This window comes from Aquila chrysaetos, chromosome 5, assembly GCF_900496995.4.
Source record: "Aquila chrysaetos chrysaetos chromosome 5, bAquChr1.4, whole genome shotgun sequence".
In the NCBI taxonomy this organism is placed as follows: Eukaryota; Metazoa; Chordata; class Aves; order Accipitriformes; family Accipitridae; genus Aquila; species Aquila chrysaetos.
The window spans coordinates 57,556,078-57,578,645 of NC_044008.1; the positions used below are offsets into that span (position 1 = coordinate 57,556,078).

General features: G+C 36.0%; 1 protein-coding gene across 8 annotated transcripts in view; it reads left to right on the forward strand.

Moving 5' to 3' along the window:
* The window catches only part of MEF2A (myocyte enhancer factor 2A), a 93,302-nt gene that overhangs the window by 38,463 nt on the left and 32,271 nt on the right, over positions 1-22,568 (forward strand). For all 8 annotated transcript variants that reach the window (XM_030013383.2, XM_030013380.2, XM_030013375.2 and 5 more), the window contains exon 3: positions 4,300-4,503. In XM_030013383.2, the coding sequence (XP_029869243.1) occupies positions 4,300-4,503 (204 nt within the window). The remainder of the gene's footprint in view (positions 1-4,299; positions 4,504-22,568) is intronic.

Consider the following 22,568-nt stretch of genomic DNA (forward strand, 5'->3'; position numbering starts at 1 on the left):
AAGATTTGTTTTCTCCCTGTATTGCTTTAAAGCAATGTAAACTCTGAGAAGACTATATATAGCTAAAAAAGTATTATTGAAGTTTGGGAGAAAGCCAAGTATTGTGTTTGAACAGCTTTAATCACACAGTGACTGTATGTTTGATGTAGATAAATGTCTTAAGTACACATAGTAAAAGTAGATGAATTAATAACTTCAGTTCTTTCAGATCTTGCTCTAGAACTTCAGATGTGTTGAAGAGGTAGAAATTGATGCCCCTCTCCGCTTTTTCTAACTTAATTAGACTAAGTTGGACAGCCTTGATTTTGTTCTGCTTGAAATACAAATATATACTATACTATAGCCTGACTTTGGTGTGGTGTTTTTTTTCAGGAGGAGATGAGTTTTGGGGTTTGGTGGTTTTTTTTCTTTTTTTGATCTCCATCTCATTGTTCAGGTTGGAACAATGGAGAGGAGGAGGATTAGTGCATTTGTATCAAATTTTAGCCCACTTGTACCATTGCTGTGACTGAAGCAAAATATGGGGATTAAATTCTAAGTTTTGTTTCTGGCTGTTTTTTGGTTAGCACTTTTGGTTTTTTTAGTGACTAGGAAGAGGCTTTAAGCTCTAACTTAAAAATGGAATTAGTCTTGCCTTATCCTTCTGTGGAAACTCAGATGATAACATACTGCATCTTGTTTTTAAAAGGTTTTGAGATAAAATAGCTCTTACTAGTGGAGCCAAATTGTTTATGTGTAGAGGTATTGATGGTGTTCTTTAACTCCGCTGGTGTCCTGTGGTTTTGGTAGCTAGTATATAGAGTTTTAACATACTAAAATGCCCTGATGCACTGGATATTTATTAGGTATTAATTTACTCTTTAGAATTTTTTTCATTGACACTGTTAAGGAGGGCATTTAGGGTTTGTTTTGCCGAACAGAAAGTATAGTTCAGTTGTGTTCTGTTAGTTTTTCTGTGGCATACATAGCTGGTTAGTTTGTCATTCGTGAACATGCATATGAAGTCCTGTTTAGATGTTGAGTCTGGTGGTTTGGTTTTTTTGGTTTGAAAATGAGTAGAATGGGATAGACCTTTGCCTGCAGAGCAAGTTCATACAACTTATGTGGGAAGAAAAGCTATTGTTTTATCAGAAGCATCTTATTTCTGATGGGATTGTGTGTGAGCTCAAAACAGAATATATAGAGCATTACTCTGGGGGATTACAATTGTCATGAGACTGTCATTGTATTGTTAATTAAGCAGTCTTATCTGCTTGAATGAGCCGTAGGACATTTATCTTCATTAAGCTGGAGAGAATAAAGTACAGTAAATTAGATATCAAAGGAGCTCAGTCTTGCTGCCTTTGCTCTCTCCTCCTCACCCATTTTTTGCTAAGCAATATTAGAATAGTGTTGAGGAGGCTATTGGCCTGCAATAAGGGTACATCTTTTTGTCTTTAGTGTGGTCCTAAATGGCATGCTAAATGGCAAAACAAAACAAAACAACAACAAAAAAAGGAGAAATTTGCAGAACTAATATTCTGCTTTCTGAGTTTTTAAATGAAAACTGAGTTTATAATCTATGTGCATTAAAATAAGGGTTGGACTCCAGTGGTAGTGGGGTTTGTGCTAAGCACTGCCCAAGCACGAAGTGCAAAATTGATGCTAGCTAAGAATCTCGGAAGTAGAAAAAATCTCACAAGTAAAATAGCCTTCCAAGAGGTGAGAAAGATAACATTTCAGTAGAGAAGTTAAGATCCCTTTTCTGGGATCGTATGCATCCTCAGTGGAGCTAAGCCTTCAGTCTTTTTGTTTAATGACTTCTCAAAGTAATGTAGCACACACACATCTTGTTTATGATGCCTATTTCCTGACAAAAACTAAACAGTAGTACCTGTCTATACCTGCTTATACTTTGGTAATAATCTCTTAAGTATCTTGTAATTGAAGTATCAGAAGAACAACACAGCAATTTAAAATCCCACAGTTTCCCCAAATCCCCAGAGGAATCCAGACAAAGTGATTCTTAATGTCCCATCCAAGGTAGGATAAATAAATCCCAAGTGTTCTGAAAGAAGTCATATGTAAAGTGACAGAACTGCTAGGAGACTTACACAAGATCTGTTTTTAAAAAGCAGCTGTATTGTATTATATGTAGATAGTAAAATTTTCACCTGCATTTGGGAAAAGTGCAGCCCAGTAAAACCTAGATTTGTACTTGGTCAACTTGTTGAATTGATAACTGAAAATAAAATACTAACAGAAAATGCATTAAGGTAAAGTCTCTCAGTTTTTTTGGCATCGTCTCACTAATGTAATTGTTAAACAATAAGTAGGTAAAAAGATATGTTTACCCTAGTTGAACCTTGAATGTGTTATAGCACTCTTACATAAAATTGTTTCAGAGAGAGTGCTGTATCTTAATGGAGCTTCTCATCAAACGTGCTTTAAAAGGGTTGAATAAAAAAGTTATGGTAAGTACTCACTTTTCATCTGAACGTGGATTATTAAAGTCTCACAAAAGGCTGTGATTAGTGGTCTTTAAATACTAAGAAGTTTCCAAGTTACAAACAGTGCACAGAAACTTAGGTGGAACTATGGTTATCATAATATGCCTGACTTTGCATATTCTCATCGTTCTAGGTCTTCTGTTTATTACCTCCATTCCTACTGTGGCTAAGTGTTAACAATCCAGGTTTTCAAAAATCATAGGCACAGTGCATTTTGGGGGGGAGTGGGCGCATTTTAAAACAGTTGTTGGGTTTTCTCTGTGTTTGTTTTGTTTTGTTTTTAATTTTGGGGTTTTTTTTGTTTTGTTTTTTTTTTAATGGACGTGTATACTGTTTTATAGCTGAAGAGGAACCTCAGGTCCACAGTACCTTTGCAAACATTTGTGGTGGAAGAGCGAAGTATGCATATACTGTTTTAATAATAAAGTTATTGTCAGCATGCTATGTACACGATCTTGTTAGTATATCTGTCTGCATCCCTCTGAGACTTTATGTGGTGGGAGGGATAGTATATATTTTGTATTATGCATAGTATTAAAGCAATACATGAGATACTCATCTCTGGAAAAAATGCCTTGAGATGTGTATACACAGAATTTTCCCATCCATCTTCTGAAAACTTGATGTACACCTAAGTAATTAACATGTTAAACTATAGAAACCCATAAAACAGGTTTGATTGTCTCTTGTGTTTTACTTCATTGCTATCTTGCAGAAGTATACCGACTATTGTCTGTTAAACGTGTAGGGCATGTTGCTTACCCACTGATCACAGAGGCATATACTTTGAATTGTAATATGGGAGTGTGAATATGGCCATAGGCAGAGGTGTTCCATTCCACACTGAAGCTCAGATTGAAAGGCTAGATCTGAAAACAGCATCTTTATTTAAAAGGTCTTGGAACATTAACTTCATAGTAGTAGATTAAGTGCCTTTTGGAGACACTTAGAGGACGTTTAGTAAAAATATTGTCATTTAAGAAAAGTTGGCCTTAGCATGAGACCTGTTTTTGATTCAACTTGATGTCAAATGTATTGGTACTCTTATATCCTTAACTAACTGAAATCTTGTGAAAGGAATAATTTTTTTAAAACTTTTTTTCATAATTGATGGTGAGTTTTATAACTAAGTGTCTTTCCACCTTCCCCAATGGGCAAATGCTCTTTTGTGATGGTCTGTAATGGATTTATTTCCCCACAGCAGTTCTAATTGGACAGAATGATTGTTTCATGATGTTCCCAAGTGGCAGAAAACAACTTAGAAGTACAAGTGAATCTAATTAGATGGTTTAATAGCAACAAAATAAGAATATTTCTTAGCTTTGTATAATCAGAAATCACATGAGGTAGTAAGTGTTGCTTCCGTTGACAATGCTGTTTTCTTCAATTTTTAGAATTAAGGTTGTAACTTGTAAACTAATTACAGAATAACTAGTCATCACAGAAGAAAATATTCTGATACCTGGAAAGTCAGTGTTAGTTGAACAGAAGGAAATATGGTTAGAGGATCCTACCAACTTTAATTCTCCTTGGTAGCTATATACTCTCTCCTTGGTAGTTATATACCAGTGGAAGAGTTGGGGGGGGGTGTAATTGTTTAGCTTAGTCTAATATAGAGGATTGGCCCTAAAAGTGACACCCAAATATGATAGGCAGTTCTTTTAAGCTTGTACACTGTTCAGTTTTGTCGCTTGTTAGTAGGAATAAATAGTGTAGGCTCAATTGGTGTATTCCTTGAATACTTGATTATAGTCCTTGAAATCTTGTCATGTGTTTAAAAAAAAAATAATCATTATTCTTTCTTCTCTAGGTCACCTTTACAAAGAGGAAGTTTGGATTAATGAAGAAGGCATATGAGTTGAGTGTACTCTGTGACTGTGAAATAGCACTCATCATTTTTAACAGCTCTAACAAACTCTTTCAGTATGCCAGCACTGATATGGACAAAGTTCTACTTAAATACACAGAATACAACGAGCCCCATGAAAGCAGAACCAACTCAGATATCGTTGAGGTAACAATTTGAAAAGACACGTCAGTTTTCTTATCTCCTTAACACTTCAAATATAGAGCAACATAGAGCATTTTAAGATATTTTAAACAAATGTATTTAATAACTTGAAAACTGTGTCATAAAGTGTACACTACTGCTTTTAGTCTGGTTTCTCTAAGGCAATAAGTCATCTTTACAGCCATGTTGTTTTCCCATCTGCCCTCCACCCCCTGCCAGGTTCTGGGAAACATGTTTGATTTCAACCACATTTGGCAATGGAAATAGGGGTGTGAAAGAGGGTTGATTTTCTGGGGGAGGGAAGGGGGAAGTGTTCAAGGTTTTAAGGGAAAAAAATGAATTGGATGGAGCATAAAGTCCAAAGAGTGCCCTCAGCCTAACAGACAATTATGGTTGGCCCCTTTTCTCTTTTGAGGTAGTAGTCATTTTACCAGTCAAACGTTGCACATGGCTCAAATCAACCACAGTCTATGCTGTCCCTTGTTCAGCCAAAAAAACAACAAAAAAAGTGAATCTGTGGAGCAAATTAACTTAATAAAATTTGTTGTCTGGTCAGTCTGTATGTCTGTTAAAACATAGCAGTTGAACGACTGCAGTTTCTGCAGTAGTAGAACAGCATGAATATATTTACTCAAAGGTATTGGTTTTGTCTACTTTTATTATGCTTGTGCTTTAAATAGAAATTCTTTCCAGTACATAATTTCTAAATTAGGTGCAGTAGAAATCAAGGATTTTCTTGGCAATTGGAGCCTTTATGTACTCTAACTGCATTTCAGATATGTCTCCAGTAGTCCTGTAAATAGACCAAAACAGGTGGCTGACTTAAGTGTTTCATTTAAATTCTGAAGTTGTCTTCTGAACAAATGCCTTGCTTTTTAGGAATGATTTAGGAATAGCGATTAGCCTTGTATAGCTGAAGAGTCTATTGCCAAGGGGATCACAGAGTACAGGGAGGATAGTAGCTGATCTTGTAAATAAGTTTTCAAGCAAAAATCAGATTGACAAAACTGAGAAATAGACAAATGCCTTATATTTCTTTCTGAGAAGTTTCTCTGCTAATTTGTCAACTGCCTTTTATGATCAGAAAGAAAATCCTCCCAACTTCTGTTTTCAGCATTGAGCACTAATGAGGGTGATAATACAAGCTTTGAAGAGTTGGAGTATTATTTAGTCACTGGATTAGTATAAATAAGGGATAGCCACTGTAGAGGAAGGGAAAACCTAATTCTTTCAAGATGAACTTTTGATTGCGACAGATGTGAATTTGAGATAGGGATGCAACCAAGTCAATTAGCCAGGCTGATTTTTGTTCTGCAACTGAGGCCTCTTTGTGTTCTGACTTGTGGTAATAGTGCTTCTTCATATCACGAGGTGTAAGAACTTCTTCCAAAATAACTTATACGCAAGGCTGCCTATTGGGTTTTTGGGTTTTTTTGTTGGTGGCTTTTTTTTACCAGTGTCAAGAGTTTGACCCTTGGCAGCTACATAAAAAAGTGCAGTCAGTACCCAAGTGCATATATGGTTTCTATTCTGGGGCAACATGCAAGGACTTATCTGCAAATTCTTTCTAATTTTCCTCTGTAGGTTTACTGTGTTATACTAGTGCAGGATTTGGGACTTTACTGTCATTTTTCAAACATAGTGTAATTTAGGAGTGCATCTCCTAGTCTCTTCAGATTAGCCCTGTGTGCTCTTTAGTCTGCTTGAAATGTTGTTGTTTTGGTGGTTTGGGTTTTTTTTGGTTGGTTGGTTGGTTTGTTTTTAAAATTTTCTTTCTTGGGAAAAAGTTATTTAGCCAGAGAGGGGAGCGTTTACCTTTTTGCAGCAAAAATATGTTCTTTAAGTTTATGGCTGTGTTCTAGATGGGAAAGTTAAGTCAGTAGGATGAAGTATTCACAAGCTCAATACATGTAAGATAGAGTGATGTATTCTCTCTGTTGGATTCCAGGAAAAAAAATTATGTGTACAGTATTTCAGAGAGATACTCCACAGTTTCGTTTTTTGCAACTGATTGCATTTTAGATTTGCTCTGCCTGTATGGTAACTTCGTAGTCTATTAGCTATTGTTCTTTAGGCAATTAACACATCATTCCTGGTTGGGTTTGGATGGTTTGCTTCCCACTGTAAGTAAATAATGTCTTTAGTTTAGAAAAACATTCCTTTTCAGTGGAAAATTATCTACTTTTTTGCTTTACAACAGAGCTGAATGGGTTCAATGGAGAATATGATGTGATCTGGAGCAGATGCAATGGCAGGTACAGCATAGGTAGGGAGGAATGTGGGAGAAGAGATGAGATGGGGAAAGGGTAAGACTCCTGTATTTAAGCAGTAGCAAGTTGCCAAAACCTCACTCCTTCATGTAATTTCACCATTGACAGATGCTTGTGGCATGATAGAGGTGAAGTTACAGCACCAGCATTTTGGAAATGTTCTGAAAGAACAACGTAAAATGGCTTCTCTTTATTGAGCCTATGTAGAAATACAATTTTAATAAATAAAAATTACAACACCCCCCCCCCCCAAATATGTCTAATATATGCTAAACCAATTTAGAGTAGTCCCATTTTATGGAGTTATAGCTGATGTATATATCTTAGTTAACATTTTAGTAATTCACTTGCCTCTTTGAATATAACAGATGGTATTTATCGTGATGTAGGCTCACTGTGAAACTAGTCTTGACCCACTGTGTTTCTGATATGCATGACAGGAGGTTTTTTTGCAGTGCTAGAAGGAAAGCTAATTCTACACAGCTGAGAAGCTGTATAAGGGAAGAAACAAATCTACTGTTACTTATTTTCAGTACTGGGTGGATGGCAATGTTGTAAATTATTAAGTGAAATTGATGAGACATCTTCCCCTTATAGTTGCTGCCTGTTCAGTTTTGGCATAGGAATTGCTTTTATACGCCCAGAGCTTGGTATCTTCTGTTGCTGCTGGAACGTTTGTGTGAAAACATAGTAGGAGGGAGAGCACTGGCATCTTAAATGAATACTAGAATTTTTTTTTATATGTGCCCTTATGTCTTTCACTGTACATGTTGTTGTAGATGTGAATGCTCTGTTGTTGTCCTGTACCTATTCGTTTCTAATTTTTTGTCCCTTTTATGTGTTTTTGTTGGTCCCATTTTTCTTTTTAAGTTCTGTAGTATTTCCTTGTCCCCCCCCCCCTTTTTTTTTTCCCCATTCAATTTCTAAACAGTCTGTCTATCAATAAATTGTTGCCGCCTTTACCTATTTCTTACCATGAGTTTTTGTCATCATAATTTTTTTCTTTTGTAGCTACTTGGTAACTGGTAACTGATATGGGTATAAAGAATATGGTTTTTTAGCTGTCTTGGCAGAGTCGTAGACTTTTGAATAAGTGGAATTGGAAGTTACAGATTTTCATTTTAATGTAAGCTTAGTTTTCTATCAGTAGTATACTTGGGGATGGTCCATTCCCTGCCATTTGGTACTTTTAAGGGAGAAGATCTTGTGACAGATGGCCTGTAACCACTTTTAAAGGATACTGTGTGGCGTTTTTGAGCTGGGATTCAATCTCTGTGATCTTTGACTTTTGTTCTGTTTGAATCTGTTCTACAGCATTGGAAAAAAGAGGTGAATAGGGAAACAGAATTGTTTGAAACACAAAATGTTCAGAACATACGCAGGTCTGTGGAAAAAAAACTTCCTTGCTTATCAGGATCAGGCACTATTGGTCTTGCGGGTTTCTTAAATTAATTTCTGCATCCCTCTGAAATGTGGAAGGTGAACACAGCTGAAGTTGGTGAGGACAGTGAAACTTTGCTTATGGTTGCTGATCTCCTGCATTTACTCAAGAGAGGGTGAGCGTAATGTTTCCTTTAAGCCTCATGAAAGAAAAAAAATGTATCTTCTGTTGAAATTCCATAATAACATTTTTGTACGATTTCAGAAACAGAAATTCTCATTCAAAAAAGTTCTTTGATGTCTCTTGCTCTTGGAGAATATGGTCTTTTTTCACATCAGATGAGAGAAGTTTTGTTCTGTTTTACAATAAGGTTTCATTCGTCTTATTTTTTCGTAATTACTTGAGTGAAAGCTAGTGCTCTTGCACAGGTTAGATGGACTATATAGGGATATTGAAAAAAGTGAAATTTTCATTCAGTGTGTGCTTTGAATTCTTGAAATATTAGGATCATATATTTAGTTTTACAAAGCCATAATGGCACAGTTGAAGATTGTTATGCTGAAGTACTCTCTATAATTTGAAGGACTTGCTGTAGGTGTTACAGCATTTGATGCTCTAATGTTTATGGACTTTTTTTCTGTAACACATTATTCTTGGCAAGTAATTATTTTTCCTGAAGAAAGAAGTAGACTACTTCTGCAGAGTAAAATGGGAAGAATTTCAGGTTTTATCAGGATCTGGTATCCGTATGGTCAACAAAATGTTTTAATGTATAAAAGACAATTTTAGACCTTGAATGTTCATCCTTTTTTTGATCCAAAGGAAAAGAGGGAAATGAGCAGGCACTCATACTCAAATCTTCTTTAGTGTAGGGCGTGTTAAGATTATTACAGATTATCTACAAGGTAACACTTCCATGGTGGGTCCTCTGTCCCTCAAGAAGGTCTCAGAAAGCAGCAGTTGTTCAGTTATTCCTTCTCTTCCAGCCTCGCCTTTTCCGGGAGTCAAGGGCTAAAGACAGGCTCTTCTTGCCTGTTTAGCTCGACTTTCTATCTCTTTTCCACATTTTGATGTTCCTTGAGCAATACAGCAAAGCAGGGTTTATTTCACCTACACTTGGCTGTGGGTGGGTTGTGCACGTTCTGTCATATCACTTCATCAAACTGAGGTGATTTGATTTTTAGGAGCCTGTCTAAAATGTGACCTACTTTGCTGGTTGGCATCTGTGCCCGTGAGAATTGTGGATAGGTGTCAGATAATGAGCCTCTTCTGTGCTGTGTACTTTAATGCAGTTTTCAGTATAGTATAATGTGCTGTGTAGGGCTTAGATTATACCCCAAATATTGACAGCTGTCCTTGAAATATGCAATAATCTGCAATAAAAATCATAACTAAAAAGTATTAAAAAATCTATCCTAAACTATATCATGTAATTACTGTAAACATACTCATTCTTGTGAAAAGACTGCTGTATTGGAATAATCATAATTGTTTCTTGGTGTAAGTTACAGGAAGTGATTTGGATTTTTGTATTAAATCTCTTAACATGGAAAATGCTGACTCTAATAGGAAGTAATGTTTGTGATGGCTTGGTGTGATAGTGGTCATGTCATACTTATGACACAAACAAGACAAAGCAGGTAGATGTACATGCTGCAACTTAACAGTAGTGTGAATAAGCCAGTTTAATCTTACAGAGACTGTATTCAGTGCATCATCTTGCATTAAAATACCAAACAGGCATTCTACGTCTCTGCCTTGTCACAAAATTTTAATGAAGAGCTGTTATAGGAGCAATACATGTTCTTCAGTCATAGACATATATGGCGTAAGAGATGTGATTGTCAGATCATAGCTTTGAGTAAGCATGTAGAGCTCATCTGCACATGTAGAGCCTGCAGCGTAAAGAAGCAGATGCATCTCCACAGCCAGATGGAGCATATGCCAAGAGACAAGTGTAACAGTGTGGGGAGCATAAACAGAAAAGTTGGTGTTGAAACACTGTGTTTATAAACCAAAAGCTTTTTGGGTTTGTTTTTTTTATCCAGTTTTCTCTACCTCCCCAGCATTGCTTCTTTTCCAGGCTATGGATTACCAACATGTATTTTGAACTGTTATTGGTGTGCCACACAGTATAGTAGTTTGTTAACCACAGGATGTTATGGTATTTTGGTACCACTTGAATTGGTTCATAGCTTCTTTTTTTAAATTTAGGTGAACTTCATATGAAATTGAAGATCTGGGAATTGTGTCTCAATATACATGGATGCACACATACAAAATTAGATGAGAAAGACGTTCAATTAATTGATCCTATTTCCTTCCTTGGTGGATACCTGGTGTATCTAGATGCAATCTAGATATGCATTTGGCAAGCAATTTGGGCTTCCATATTTTGCTATTCAAAGCTAAAAAAGTAAGATGGTGGAAATTGGATCACATCCTTCAAAAATACATTTCTTTGAAATGTTTCATAAGAGAAGTTACATGGTAAGTTTTTAAACATATTTTTAAAAAGGAAGAGAATGCTCTACAACCACTTTCAGCTGAAAATGAAAATTGATGCTTAATGTAACTGACTAAAATCTCCAAATATACATGAAATATCAACACAGCTTTCCAGAACTGAGATAGTGCTGAGAGGTGATACCATGAATATTGATGGTTAGACACACACTAGAGATTGTAGGGAGGTTGACAATATTGATTAGTTAATATTGTTTTGCATTCCTTCATATTTGATAGATGGAGAATTGCCAGAAGTGGGCTAGACTTGGCGGCGGTGGGGGATGGTGTGCGGGGAGAAAGCAAAAAGCTTTGGGCTGATAGAAGATGACGTATGAATACTATGAATAGTATTAACATGTGGTTTTGCTGTTTGGACTACTTGCTTTGGTCTCCAAATAGCATGGACCGCACTGTGGAAATAAGTGGTATAGATTTAAAAGAAGGAAGAAGCTTAAAAATGGTTTCAGTGAAGTAAGGAAATGACTTTGTAATCTGCTCATGATGTTGAGAAAATGTAGGCATTATTGGACTTGATTTGCTAAATGATTATGTAAATGTAATTATACTGGATATAACATTTCAAAAATTTGAGATGGCACACAAATGCCTTTGAGACATCTTAAGGAGGTGATTGAGGAGGATTTATGTATGGTTAAGGACTAAAATCTCACTTTTAGCTTAGCTTAAAAAGAGAGAAAATGCATAGAAACTGAAGTGGTCTGGAATATGATTCATCAAAAAGATACATAAAAATATATGTGTGTATATATATATATAGATATATGTATAGTGGCTTGAATCTGTTTTTTTCTAGAAGCGTTTACTATAAACCTGGCTTGTAAACAGGTTATGCTTTCGGGGTTTATTTCCCACTCAGGGTTCAGGAAGAAACAGTTTCCTTGAAAAGTTTAAAATGTGGTCAATGTAGCAAATACTTATGTTGAGTATAGTGACAGAACACACCTGTGGATTTTGCGCTGAGCAGAACAGTTACCACTCCTAATAGTGTCTGTCTTTTTTTCTTCTTTTTTTTTTTTTTTTTTTTTTTTTTGTAATTTGGGAGATGAAGTTCAACACTTAATCCCCAAAGTCATTTTATTTGAGCTGTTTACTGTTATCATTAATTTTCCCATATCTGCATTTGGTAATACTGTTCTACTTTAAAATATTCTTTTAATTCTTTGGCTACGCTGAAATTGCTTTGGGCATACTGGTGACTAATGTTGAAATGACTTTTTTTTTTTTTTTTTAAATGGTAGGTTGTTGGTGACTTTAAGAAAGTTTACAGTGGTAGAAAAAAGTTTTTTGTTCCTAGTTAATGTCATTTTGCATTCCTTCATTTCTGATATATAAAGAATTGCAAAAAGTAGGATAAACTTAATTTGTTTTTTAAACAGCTTTGGCTTGCCTGCAAATAATCTAAAGCTACACTTCTCTTGTGTCCAAACCAGTGATAAAATTTAGTGGTTTAGGGTTAAGAACACTAGATTTCTTCTACTTCTTAAAGTGCTGGTGTTTTAAATTTACTATGCTATACTGGTATTCTGAATTTTGATGACTTCCATCTTTAGTCACTAATTAAAGCATATATATATATATATGAAGTTTATCTAGAATGCATCTTAATATATAAGTTCCTGAAGTCTCCTGCTAATAATGGTTGTGCTTATCTATTGTATTACCACTAGTAATTTTATGTAGTTCCAGTTCAGATTGCTCTCTGTTCTACAACAATCAGATGACAGTTATACTAGTGAGATTATCTTGAAGCTGTGAAATGAAATTTGCTGTGGTGTTCTCCTTATTTTTGTTAGTAAACTAACAGAAAAAGCTAATCACTTAACTGGTGAATGACAGCTTACTTGGCTGTACATCAGTAGAATCTCAAATCAAATTAGATGGCTCTTCAGGAGGCTGTGCTGCTGTGAAGACCAGAATCTTAAATCTATGTCAAATACTAGTAGAGGGCCTTTGTGTGGTACCTGTCTACCGAAAACTCTGCAGAAGCAGCCCTGCAATAGGTGATGTGGATGTATTTTAAGAATGAAGATAACTTTGTATTTCATCTAGAAGACACACCAAGAGTTTGAGTTGGTCATAATAGCATGTTTTTCTCTTTGAGAATTTTTTCCCCCCATTTATGTTAATCTCTCTTTAAAGAGGAATGAATGATATCACAGGTCCAAATATCATTAGTAAAAAGGAAATAGCTAAATCTTTCCTGTCCTCATTAGAACCTATCAGTGTTTTGACCTGGTTGTTTAAATGAAGTGGTTAATTGTCCTGTGAACTAGATGCTTGGCCAGTGTTTTAAATTCTGTTTGTAGACCGGAGATCATTTCTTCCCCTCTTCCTTTTCCACTGCCTTCTTACAGTTACCTGATGAGAAAATGTAACTAATATACTAAATTTTCTTCCTTCTTCTCCTTCCTGCCTCCATCAAATGCTGTTAACTTTTTTTCTTGAATTTGACATGAAACCCAAAATAAGAATAAATAGATGTAGCTTAATAGATATAGTAAATGAATTGTTAAAAGTCATAGTCTGGAAGAAGCAAGTTCTGAGCAGAGCTGGAGTAGTGTTTGTTGGGGTGTTTAGATAGCAATCTTTCTGAGCACAGATAACAGTTTTCTTTAAAACAATTTAAAGTATGGCTTGATGCAGTTCCCATCACTACCTATGTGTGTAGCTACAAGATACTCAAGATCAGTAAAGTTCAGAGATGTGCTTTAGTTCTTTGAACAGTTCTGATTGTGACAGACATGACTATGGGCATGACTGTTCAGTGTCCTAACCTGCCAGTCAGAGGTATAAGCCTGTCATTGTAGTACTGAAGTGTAGACTACATCTAAACAGAAAGTAGTACTATTTAAAGGTTCTTTCCTTAGTTTCTAGTGGTAACATGAGTTGTTAATATTTCAGTTTGGATGGTGTAAGCATTTTCTAAGTGTCTCATTGAACTCCAGACATACTAACCATTAAAGACAGCAGTAGCTAACAATGCTAATGAATATAATGAATATTTTGGATTCTAATTACATAATGTTAACTACTTTTTAGTTTGTGTGTGGGGGTTTTTTTTTGTGCTTTCCTTCGCAGTGTGCAGTATTTAGCTGTAACTGGAATAAATAAAAATATTCAACAGCCCAAAGCCCTAAGAGCAAAACTTGTTTTCACTGTACCCATGTAACTTACTAGGATGAGGTTTGACTAAAGAAAACTTTTGCTTTTGCTCATTTTACTATAGAAAACATAGGCTGTTGTGCTTTTGAATGAGGCCTTACGATGTAAAACTGGCTATTAGGTGGAATCTGTGTTGTTTTTTTAGCTTATGGCTATTGTAAGTATTTCTCATGTGTTTCCAGTGAAAACTACCCTTGACTTCGGTTTATATTGCAAATTAGTGGATAGTAGTAGTGTATTTACTCTATCCTTCCTCACAAATCTTTATTAAAATATAAACTTTGAACTATAGAAGCTAAAATGTGTCAAATGTTCTAGACGTTTGTAAAAGATGCACTTTCAAGTGGAGTAACGAAGAGTATTTTGAGAGAGTCTTTAGGGATCCATACTGCATTTGGGATACTTTGGCCCATGAGGGTTTGTTGGAGTGATTCCTACATCCTATACCTCTTACTTGCCATCCTCCTTTTAGAAGCAAGGGGCGATTAAGGCTCCATGTTTATATATTTGTTTGTAGTACAGACTTGGATAACGGATTCCAAAGGTTCAAAACTTAATGGAAGCAGTTATTTTTTTTAATATTGCATATAGCTTCTATTCTTGGTTAATAACACATACCTCTCATTTTCTTTGGAGACTGTTTTTAGTATTTATTTAAATAGGTGCTGCCGGTTAGCTACATAAACCCAGTGATTCTCCTCTGTTATGAAGTTCCGTATTTATTTCCCAGCTGTGCAAGTGATGTTTTTCCAACCGATTCTGCAGTGTGTTTGGAGAATGTTTTTATTTTTGAAATTTATAGGGCAGACACACAAAGTCCAGTTCTGACACCCACTGCTTGGGAAACACATATCAAAGATCTGCTTCTGGATTTAGCTGTTCTGGAGATGTTGTGTTAAGTAGCATTGAGAATCGATTCCAAGAAAATCTGTAACAGCTCACTGCTTGTTAATGCTGGAGTTCATGCAGGCAGTCACACAAAGACATAATTATTTACTTGTATTAACAAGTTCTTCAAGCTGTGCTGGTCTTTATTCTGCAGCCCTTGTGTTGCTGCAGAATTTGGTGCTTTTGAAATTCTGTATTGACAGTTAGAAGAGTATATTTTTACTTTGCAATTTCAAAGCGAGGACCATGGCATCTGTTAATCAAGAGTGAGTGACTTTACACAAGCTGTGCATGGGAAGAACAGACCCCAGAACAATGCATCTCCTGGAACTACAGTGAGATAAATAACTGTTCTTTCTGATGATACTCTTGATTTCAGTGGAGAGTTAATGTAAGCCTAGCTTTTGATTTCCAAGCTCACGGGTTTGGTAGTGTCTTCAGCTGTCCACCCTACCAGTGATGAACCACCTTGCAGAAGGGACAGCAGAAGTGCTAGCTTCTTGATCATTACGGTTCATCAACCAGTGTTTTAGCATAAACTGTCAAAAAGGAGGGAGAGTGTCATCTATAGGATGCTTTGCTCCTACTTGCCTGTTGGACCTCAGCATGTTTACATGCTGTGTTTCTGTTGAGAAGTTTCTAATACTTTGTTTTTGAATAATCTTAATGTTTGGGCCTTGAACTGATGGTCCTTCTGCAGAAGAGGGCTGGGGGAGTCTCTAGCCTTCAAGAAGAAATTTCCTAGATCTTCATACTGTCATAAAACCTCCCAGTCATGTGGGTGTAGTGAGATACTTCTGATCATATGATGGAGATTGTGGTTTGTTCATTGCCAGTGTTTTACTCCAAGTAGTGTGGCCCATCTAGGCTGTAACATTCTCAGTGCTCATCTATCTGAACAAGGGACTTCGTGTTGATCTTTTCACCTGGTATGTTTTGTATAGTAACTGTTTTTGTCACCTGAATAAAGAAGGTATTTATGGTGGTAGTTCTTGTGGTACAGATCTATGAATCTTCTAACAGCCCTTATTGTATCATATCTTTCTTGTTCTTCATAATACTTATAAATCAATAAACGTACAGCGTTAATGTCTTTTTGTCACTTACCAGTGATAGTTATTACATCCTGTTAATGTCCTATCAGTGATATAAAATTTCATGTGGGAGCTTACATGTCTGCAATTTATAGCATAGACTATGGAATGCTAGTTAAGTTAGTTAAATTGGCAGTAGTGTGAATTTTAACATTTAAATGATGTTTTACTGTAATTATTTTTCAGTTACTTTCAATAGGAAGTGAATAATATATTTTTAATTAAAAATTCCCAAATTATTTGGGAATATTTTGAACATTTTTTAGATCAAAGCTCTTCTATCTGTAACAAAGCAGTGCCATTTAAAGCCCTGCTCTTTTTTACATTAACTTAAAATTCAGTACTTGCCGAGTGAAGTGACTTGTTAAAAAGAAAAAAAAATCAAGCATGCCAGAGCCAGTCTTTATCCAACAGTGACATGAATTACACATGATAAAGTGTACTCATATTTCACTGTCCCTGATTCCTGTACAGTCTTTTCTCTCTGCATCTCTAGGTCCCACCTTTGATTTCCCCACATCTTTGATTTCCCACCCCCTTTTCAGGTTAGGTGAGAACAGTCTTCAAAGAGGTGTTTTGGCTTTTGAATAACTCACTCTAAGTGCAGGTTATGCAAGGAAGACATATTAAGTGTATTTTTTTGACACATAACTGAGAAGTTCAGTATTCAAAACATGAGTTGTGACACGCTTATTACAGTGTTGTGTCTTGAAGTCCTACATTCTAATTATTTTAATTCAGTAAGAATAGAGATGTATCTGCTTGTACCCTACTTCTTTATTTCTAGAGAGGCTTGCTGCTTCCTGCTGTACATACTTATCTCAGTGTTTTCAAGTACCAGCTTTCAGTTGCCTTATTCAACTTCCTTTTTTGTTGTTGTTGTTAAGTATTCTGCAGTAGTGTTATGAACTGGGATAATGCTTGTATGCTGTGCATGCACATGCCACACCTGTTCAGAATGCACACATGTGCCCGCACATACTTCTAGCTATTTGTGTATAGAGTTGGACACCTTTTTGGGTAAAATAAAATGGCAGTTCCATACCAATATAAAAGATAATTGAAGCTTGTTCTGGTAGACATTAGTGTAGTAGTTCCCATAATCTTACATGTGAATGGTATTTTAACAATTGTATAAATGCTTAGAATCTGCTAAACATGTTCTTTGGGAATAGTTGGTATTTGTGTTGTAATTACTGTTTTGAGAATACTAAGTTATCTTGAGTACCAAGACTTTGAAATATTTTCTGTTATCCTTTCTAATTTTCAAGCTGTAAGGAGAAATTCAGGACAAGAAATGTTTGAAATAGCGGTACTGTATAGGCAGGTAGACCAAAAGAAACCCATTCTTTTTATATCATTGAATTGTAATCAGACTTCAGAAAATTTTTCTTGACAAACTATGAGTAGGAGATAATATTTTTACTAAAGAACTTCTAAAAGATTATGAAGGATATTATGCAGATGGGTTGCTACACTTGGAAACTTTTCATGTTCCATATGGCTTATCTGCAATATATAGTTGCTGAAGGGAGGCATTCAGTCAGCTACTGCTGTTGCTGATTTATATTTTAACCATTGCAAGTGTGTGAAGAGGTATGTATGGGAGGATGTGTATGTACATATACATGTTGTCACTTGAGTAAGGATTGAAAAAAGCACTTATGTACCATACAATATCTCTTTGAACATTCTGCCATAAAACTGTTTTGCTTTTTTTTTTACCATTAATTTTGTTTGTTGAAGACTGCATTCCCTGAAAGGACTATAAAATATGCTTAATTTATATGCTAAGGAATAGTTTCTGGTTCCCGAAGATAAACATTGAGCTACTTTGTCTTTTGTTTTTAATAAAAAGATTGAATAAGATTGACTTAGATTGGCAATTTAGTACTCTTTAATGGAAAAATCTAGTTGATGGTACTTTCTATAAAACAGGTGAAATGAAAACCTGCCCAGCAATATAAAATTTCATAATCTAGTAAGTGGTATAGAAAGTGAAACAAAGACAAATGCATCAAATATCAGACTTTGAGAGCTTGGCTTAGCTTTCACTGTGGAAATAGTATTATCAGTGCTAATGGATTACTAATCATTTTAAGTCTGAAGAAGTTTGTTTAGGAGTGAGCAGTCCAGTTTATGTGTAGGTCAGCAACTGCATTATAAAGTCCACAGTTTACAGATGGTGTTTCTCTAAAATCACAAATAAAAGCAGCTTCCCTTTCTATACCTTCTAGTCCAGTGCATTGTGTAATATTCTAGGGGTGAAAAGAATGGATTTTATAGCCCATAAAATAGTTACTCTTTAGTAATTGCTTGTGGTTTATCTATTTAAAATAATATTTCACAGCAAAGATGCTTCAAGCTAGAATTTAAGCCTCATACCATATCATGTCTAAAAACCTTTTGTATGTGTTATTTTATATAAAGGAGAGTTTGAATCCTGAGTGCCATCTTTCTCATATCTTGGAGGAATTTGACAGCTAGCTTTCATGTTTGGCAAGCGAGGGATACATGTTAAAATTTGCCAGATATTGGAAGTGCTCCAACATTTGAAACTAGACCGTGTCTTTTCTTAGAGTGGTATATAACAGGGACACTGATAAAATTTCAAATCATGAACATTTTTCATCTGTAAAAGAACATAGCAGAGCATTGCTTAAAGGGCTCTTCCCTGTGTTTTATGGCCTAGCGCTAGGCAGGCTTGTAACTTTCTTGTTTGTAAAACCCTGGAGTAAGTAATTAATGCTAAACCTCCTTTTTTTCCTAACATACTACAATATTTGGCCAAGAAATATAATCATTGTAGCAAACTTTAACAAAGTACTTTACTCAATTTTTGATGTCTAGATATTTTTGCATAATATCAGTTATTTAATTTCGAAATACCACTAGTGATTGAGTACAAGTATGGAAAATATTATTTCAGTAAGCTAAAAGTCGAGTATGTAAATTTTTCAGATTTTATTTAGTATACATTATTTTCGCTGGGGAGCCTACCAGAAAAATTGGTGAGGCCTTGTTCTTTAAGAAGTTAAGCTCTCCAAGTTGCTTAGCTCATGGAAATGTCTGTCATAATCTAATTTGACCTCCTGTGCATTTCACTGAAGTTTTGAAAGCTGGGCAGCACTCCGCTTTACTGTGCTGTTTTGGGATGTATGTATTTGTGGCTATAATTAGAATGTGAAATTCTAACTGATAGCATAACAAAATGTAATTGAAAATGTGTCAGGGATACTGAAAGCAATAGTATTAGGGCTAAACTTAAGTAGCCCCCTAACTCAAAGGAAAACAGCTTCATAATGAAATTTGCAGATGCTTCAGTGGTTGAAGCTGAGAATATTAATAGAGCCTGAGGAAAATTTGCAAAATTTGTAAATATTACATAAAATAATCCAGTACATCTAACTGTGAAGAAAGAAATTGAAGCCTACAGAAATAATTTGATGAGCTTCAAACACAAAACATGGTTACTGAGTTGAATTATATGTTTTTTCTCTGGCTGTTCACTTTTGATGTATACACTGCACTTAAGGTTCACTCTTGCTTGTATTTTAGGCAGTGGTAAAATTCATATACCCAGCACTGGAGGGTCAAGCTCTGACTTTGCAGAACCATGTTGTTATTGTAGAGAAAAGAAACAGAAATGATGACACTTCTGAAGCCAAACTGACCTGCAGGAATTTTGAAAACTATAAATAGCTTTCAGTGACTAAGAATATTCCTCGGATACTTGAATATGTTTTATACATAATAGGAGAGAAATGACTTTATGTAAAGGGTGATACACTGTAGTATTGTTCAGGGTGATGAAAGTGAAATATTTTGTGTTATAAAGGAAGAAAAATCTAGCCTGGTTTTAGGCTCAACTTCTTGGCAGTAGTATGTAACAGGAAGCAAATAATAAAGCAATTGTCATGCTTTCAACATGACTTTTTGCTATACATGACGTCTGTAGTTATACTTGTAGTTCTTGCCAGCTGAAGTCTCTCTCTGCTGTGGGAAGGGAGCTGAACTGCATTAAAGGAATATGCCCTGTTTTCTCACTGATGTTTCACACAAAAAGAATGAAAACTGGGTGGGAGTGTGGTGTTGTGACTACTGTGTTTGTCCTTCGTTTTGTGAATATCTCAGAAAAAAGGTGCAGCTTTTAAGTAGGATGTGATTATCAGTGGTGGCTGAGGCAATGGTTTGCTGCTGCCAGAAAGGACAGGCCATTCCTTCTGCCTACTTTGTATCTGTGGTGCTCAGCCCCATACATTGGAAAACCACTTTATTCCTGCTATGACTGAAAACAAACCCAGCAAAAGTAAGTTAAATAAGGAATGGCCAAGGAGAATTTTCTGTCATTTTAGTGAAGAAAAAATGACTTACTGCAGGCTTGAGCAAACACCACAGTTGGCTTAAGGGTGGTCTCTAGGATCCTGTACTTCTTGTGGCAGGAAGTTGTTACTGTCAGTCAGCTTGTCAAAGGACTCCCACAGAGAATTGAGCAGTTCCCTTTAAGCATGGGGAAGTAACCTTAAAGCATGGATCTCTAATCATCTGCAGAGATGGAATGTGGGACTGATCCTGAAGGCTACAGTATGGCTAAATAGCTCTCAGTTATCCTTGGATCTCTGTTTTAGGAATTACTTTTCTTTGTTTCTGAACATTGTTAGGAAAGGCCCTATTGCAACCTGGGCTAATGGTACTGGCTTTCGCATTTTATTGGTGAGACTGCAACTTCACAATCTTTTGCCTCAGTGATCTTACCGTTATTCCCATCATGGATGACAAAGTGATGCTCAGTCCCGTCCTTCCTGTGCAGACCTGCGTAAGCACTTGGTGACTGCATTTGTGGGTGAGGAGCCTTTGGAATCTGGTGCAAGTGGCAGCAGCATACTCTCCCTCTCCACTATTGCATGGCAGCTCTCTAGAGCATCAGGAAACTGTTTAGTTGGTTATCCTTTCGATAACCATGGTGTACGTGCCTACTGGAGCAGCAGTAATGTTTGGCAGTACTAGTGGAGCCTTTCTATTACTTCAGGCCTGAGGAGTACTTACACTTTTTAAAATTACAGTTTTTTTAAAAGTATTTATTCCGAGTTTGTGCTGCTTCACAGCTTTTCTGTACTCTGACTGCAACAGCAGAAACAGAACTAGCCACAGGTTTTAAGCAAAGGTTTGCCTTTTCCAAGGGATATCACTTTTCATTTCAATCTTAGTTAAATTTTGGAAATGTTTTTCCTCGTGATTTGGGATGAAGCACCAACAGAAATCCTGTTTGTCCAGCTCCCGTAGTAAGTGCAAAAATAGAGCTGTTAACATGATACATACTAGCATTGATAGCAACAACCATTTCCTTTTTGTGTAATATTACAACAAACCCAAGACTGAAAATGTTTTGAATGAACTGACACTTTTTAGCACTTCGTAACACTTTTTACATATGAGGTCATCTTACTTTTTTGCTTTAAGGCAGAAAAATATTATTTCCTGGGGTGACAATGAACATAATCAAGTTTTCTACAGTTTTACCAGAGCTGGTAAGGAGCCTAGATCACTAATACCAGTAGTCTTGGCTTTTTAACCACACTCACTGAATCAGAGCACAAAACATGCTGATTGTGCTTTTTTAGCTGTTAGCAACATGTCCTTTCAGAGTCGGATATAAAAAACAGGATCTTTCATGGGGAGGAGTACAGTTGGGGGTTGTCACTTAACTTCATCTCTGGTAGCAGTAATCTTTGTTTGTGCAGAATTTCTGGTTTCCAGAGCTGCTGATGACCAGTATATTGAGCCAGTGTAAGTTTGTGCGAGAGAAGCTGTGTGCAGCTGGGTTGGGACAAGCCTTGGAGAAGGTGGTGACTTGATTTCATGCTGTGGAGACTCAGCAGGCTTAAAGCTCCTGCATTTCATGTTTCTCTGTTGGATTTTGTAAAAGGAAGCTTATGCTAAGATAATTACACTGTGATGGTTGAATATCATCTTTGCTTCCTCATGGATTGTACAGTAAATCTTTGTATTTTTGTACTTTTTGGTATCTGCATTATCAGTTTCAGTAAAATTTGTGTTGAATTGTAGAGAGAAGCTAATTATTTTTTTGTTGTTTTGCAAAAAGCCCTTCTTCTGTTCCTTAGATGCTTCTTGCCAAGGCTAGTCCAGCCGTTCTCATACAATGTTTTCTAAGCTCTGCCATTCAAAAAAAAAAAAAAAAAGTCAACATTAAACTAATAGTTACAATATTCACATATTTCAGTTTTACAAAGTGGAACAAAAGCAGTTTAAAACTTCTGGGTCATTCTGCAGTATGAAGATGACCACGGCTGTCTGGAACACTTCTATAGCAACTTTGTATGTCACACAACTATATTGTTGTGTTTGCTTCATTTTTTTTAAAAAAAGATTTCATACCTGCCCTAGTCCCTCATAAATACTGTGCATTATTTTCTGACGAAAATCAGTATTTTTCTCTCATCAGTTAGTTATTCCAGTCTAATATCAAAGCTGCACAATCTTGGTTACTGAAGGCATAATACAGTGCACTGGCAAACATGTTGGAACAATTTCCAGTAATTTTGGCTAAGTCTAGAGGAAGTGGAAAGTAATACAGATTAACTCAAAAGGCTACACATTCCCTTAAATGAGCTGGAAAACAGGACTTAACACCAGAAGGTAATTGCAGTGAGCATCCAATAGCAAAACTTGAAATTTAATGTTCTTTTTCACTCTTGTTGTAGTAACAAAATTTATGTTCTTTCT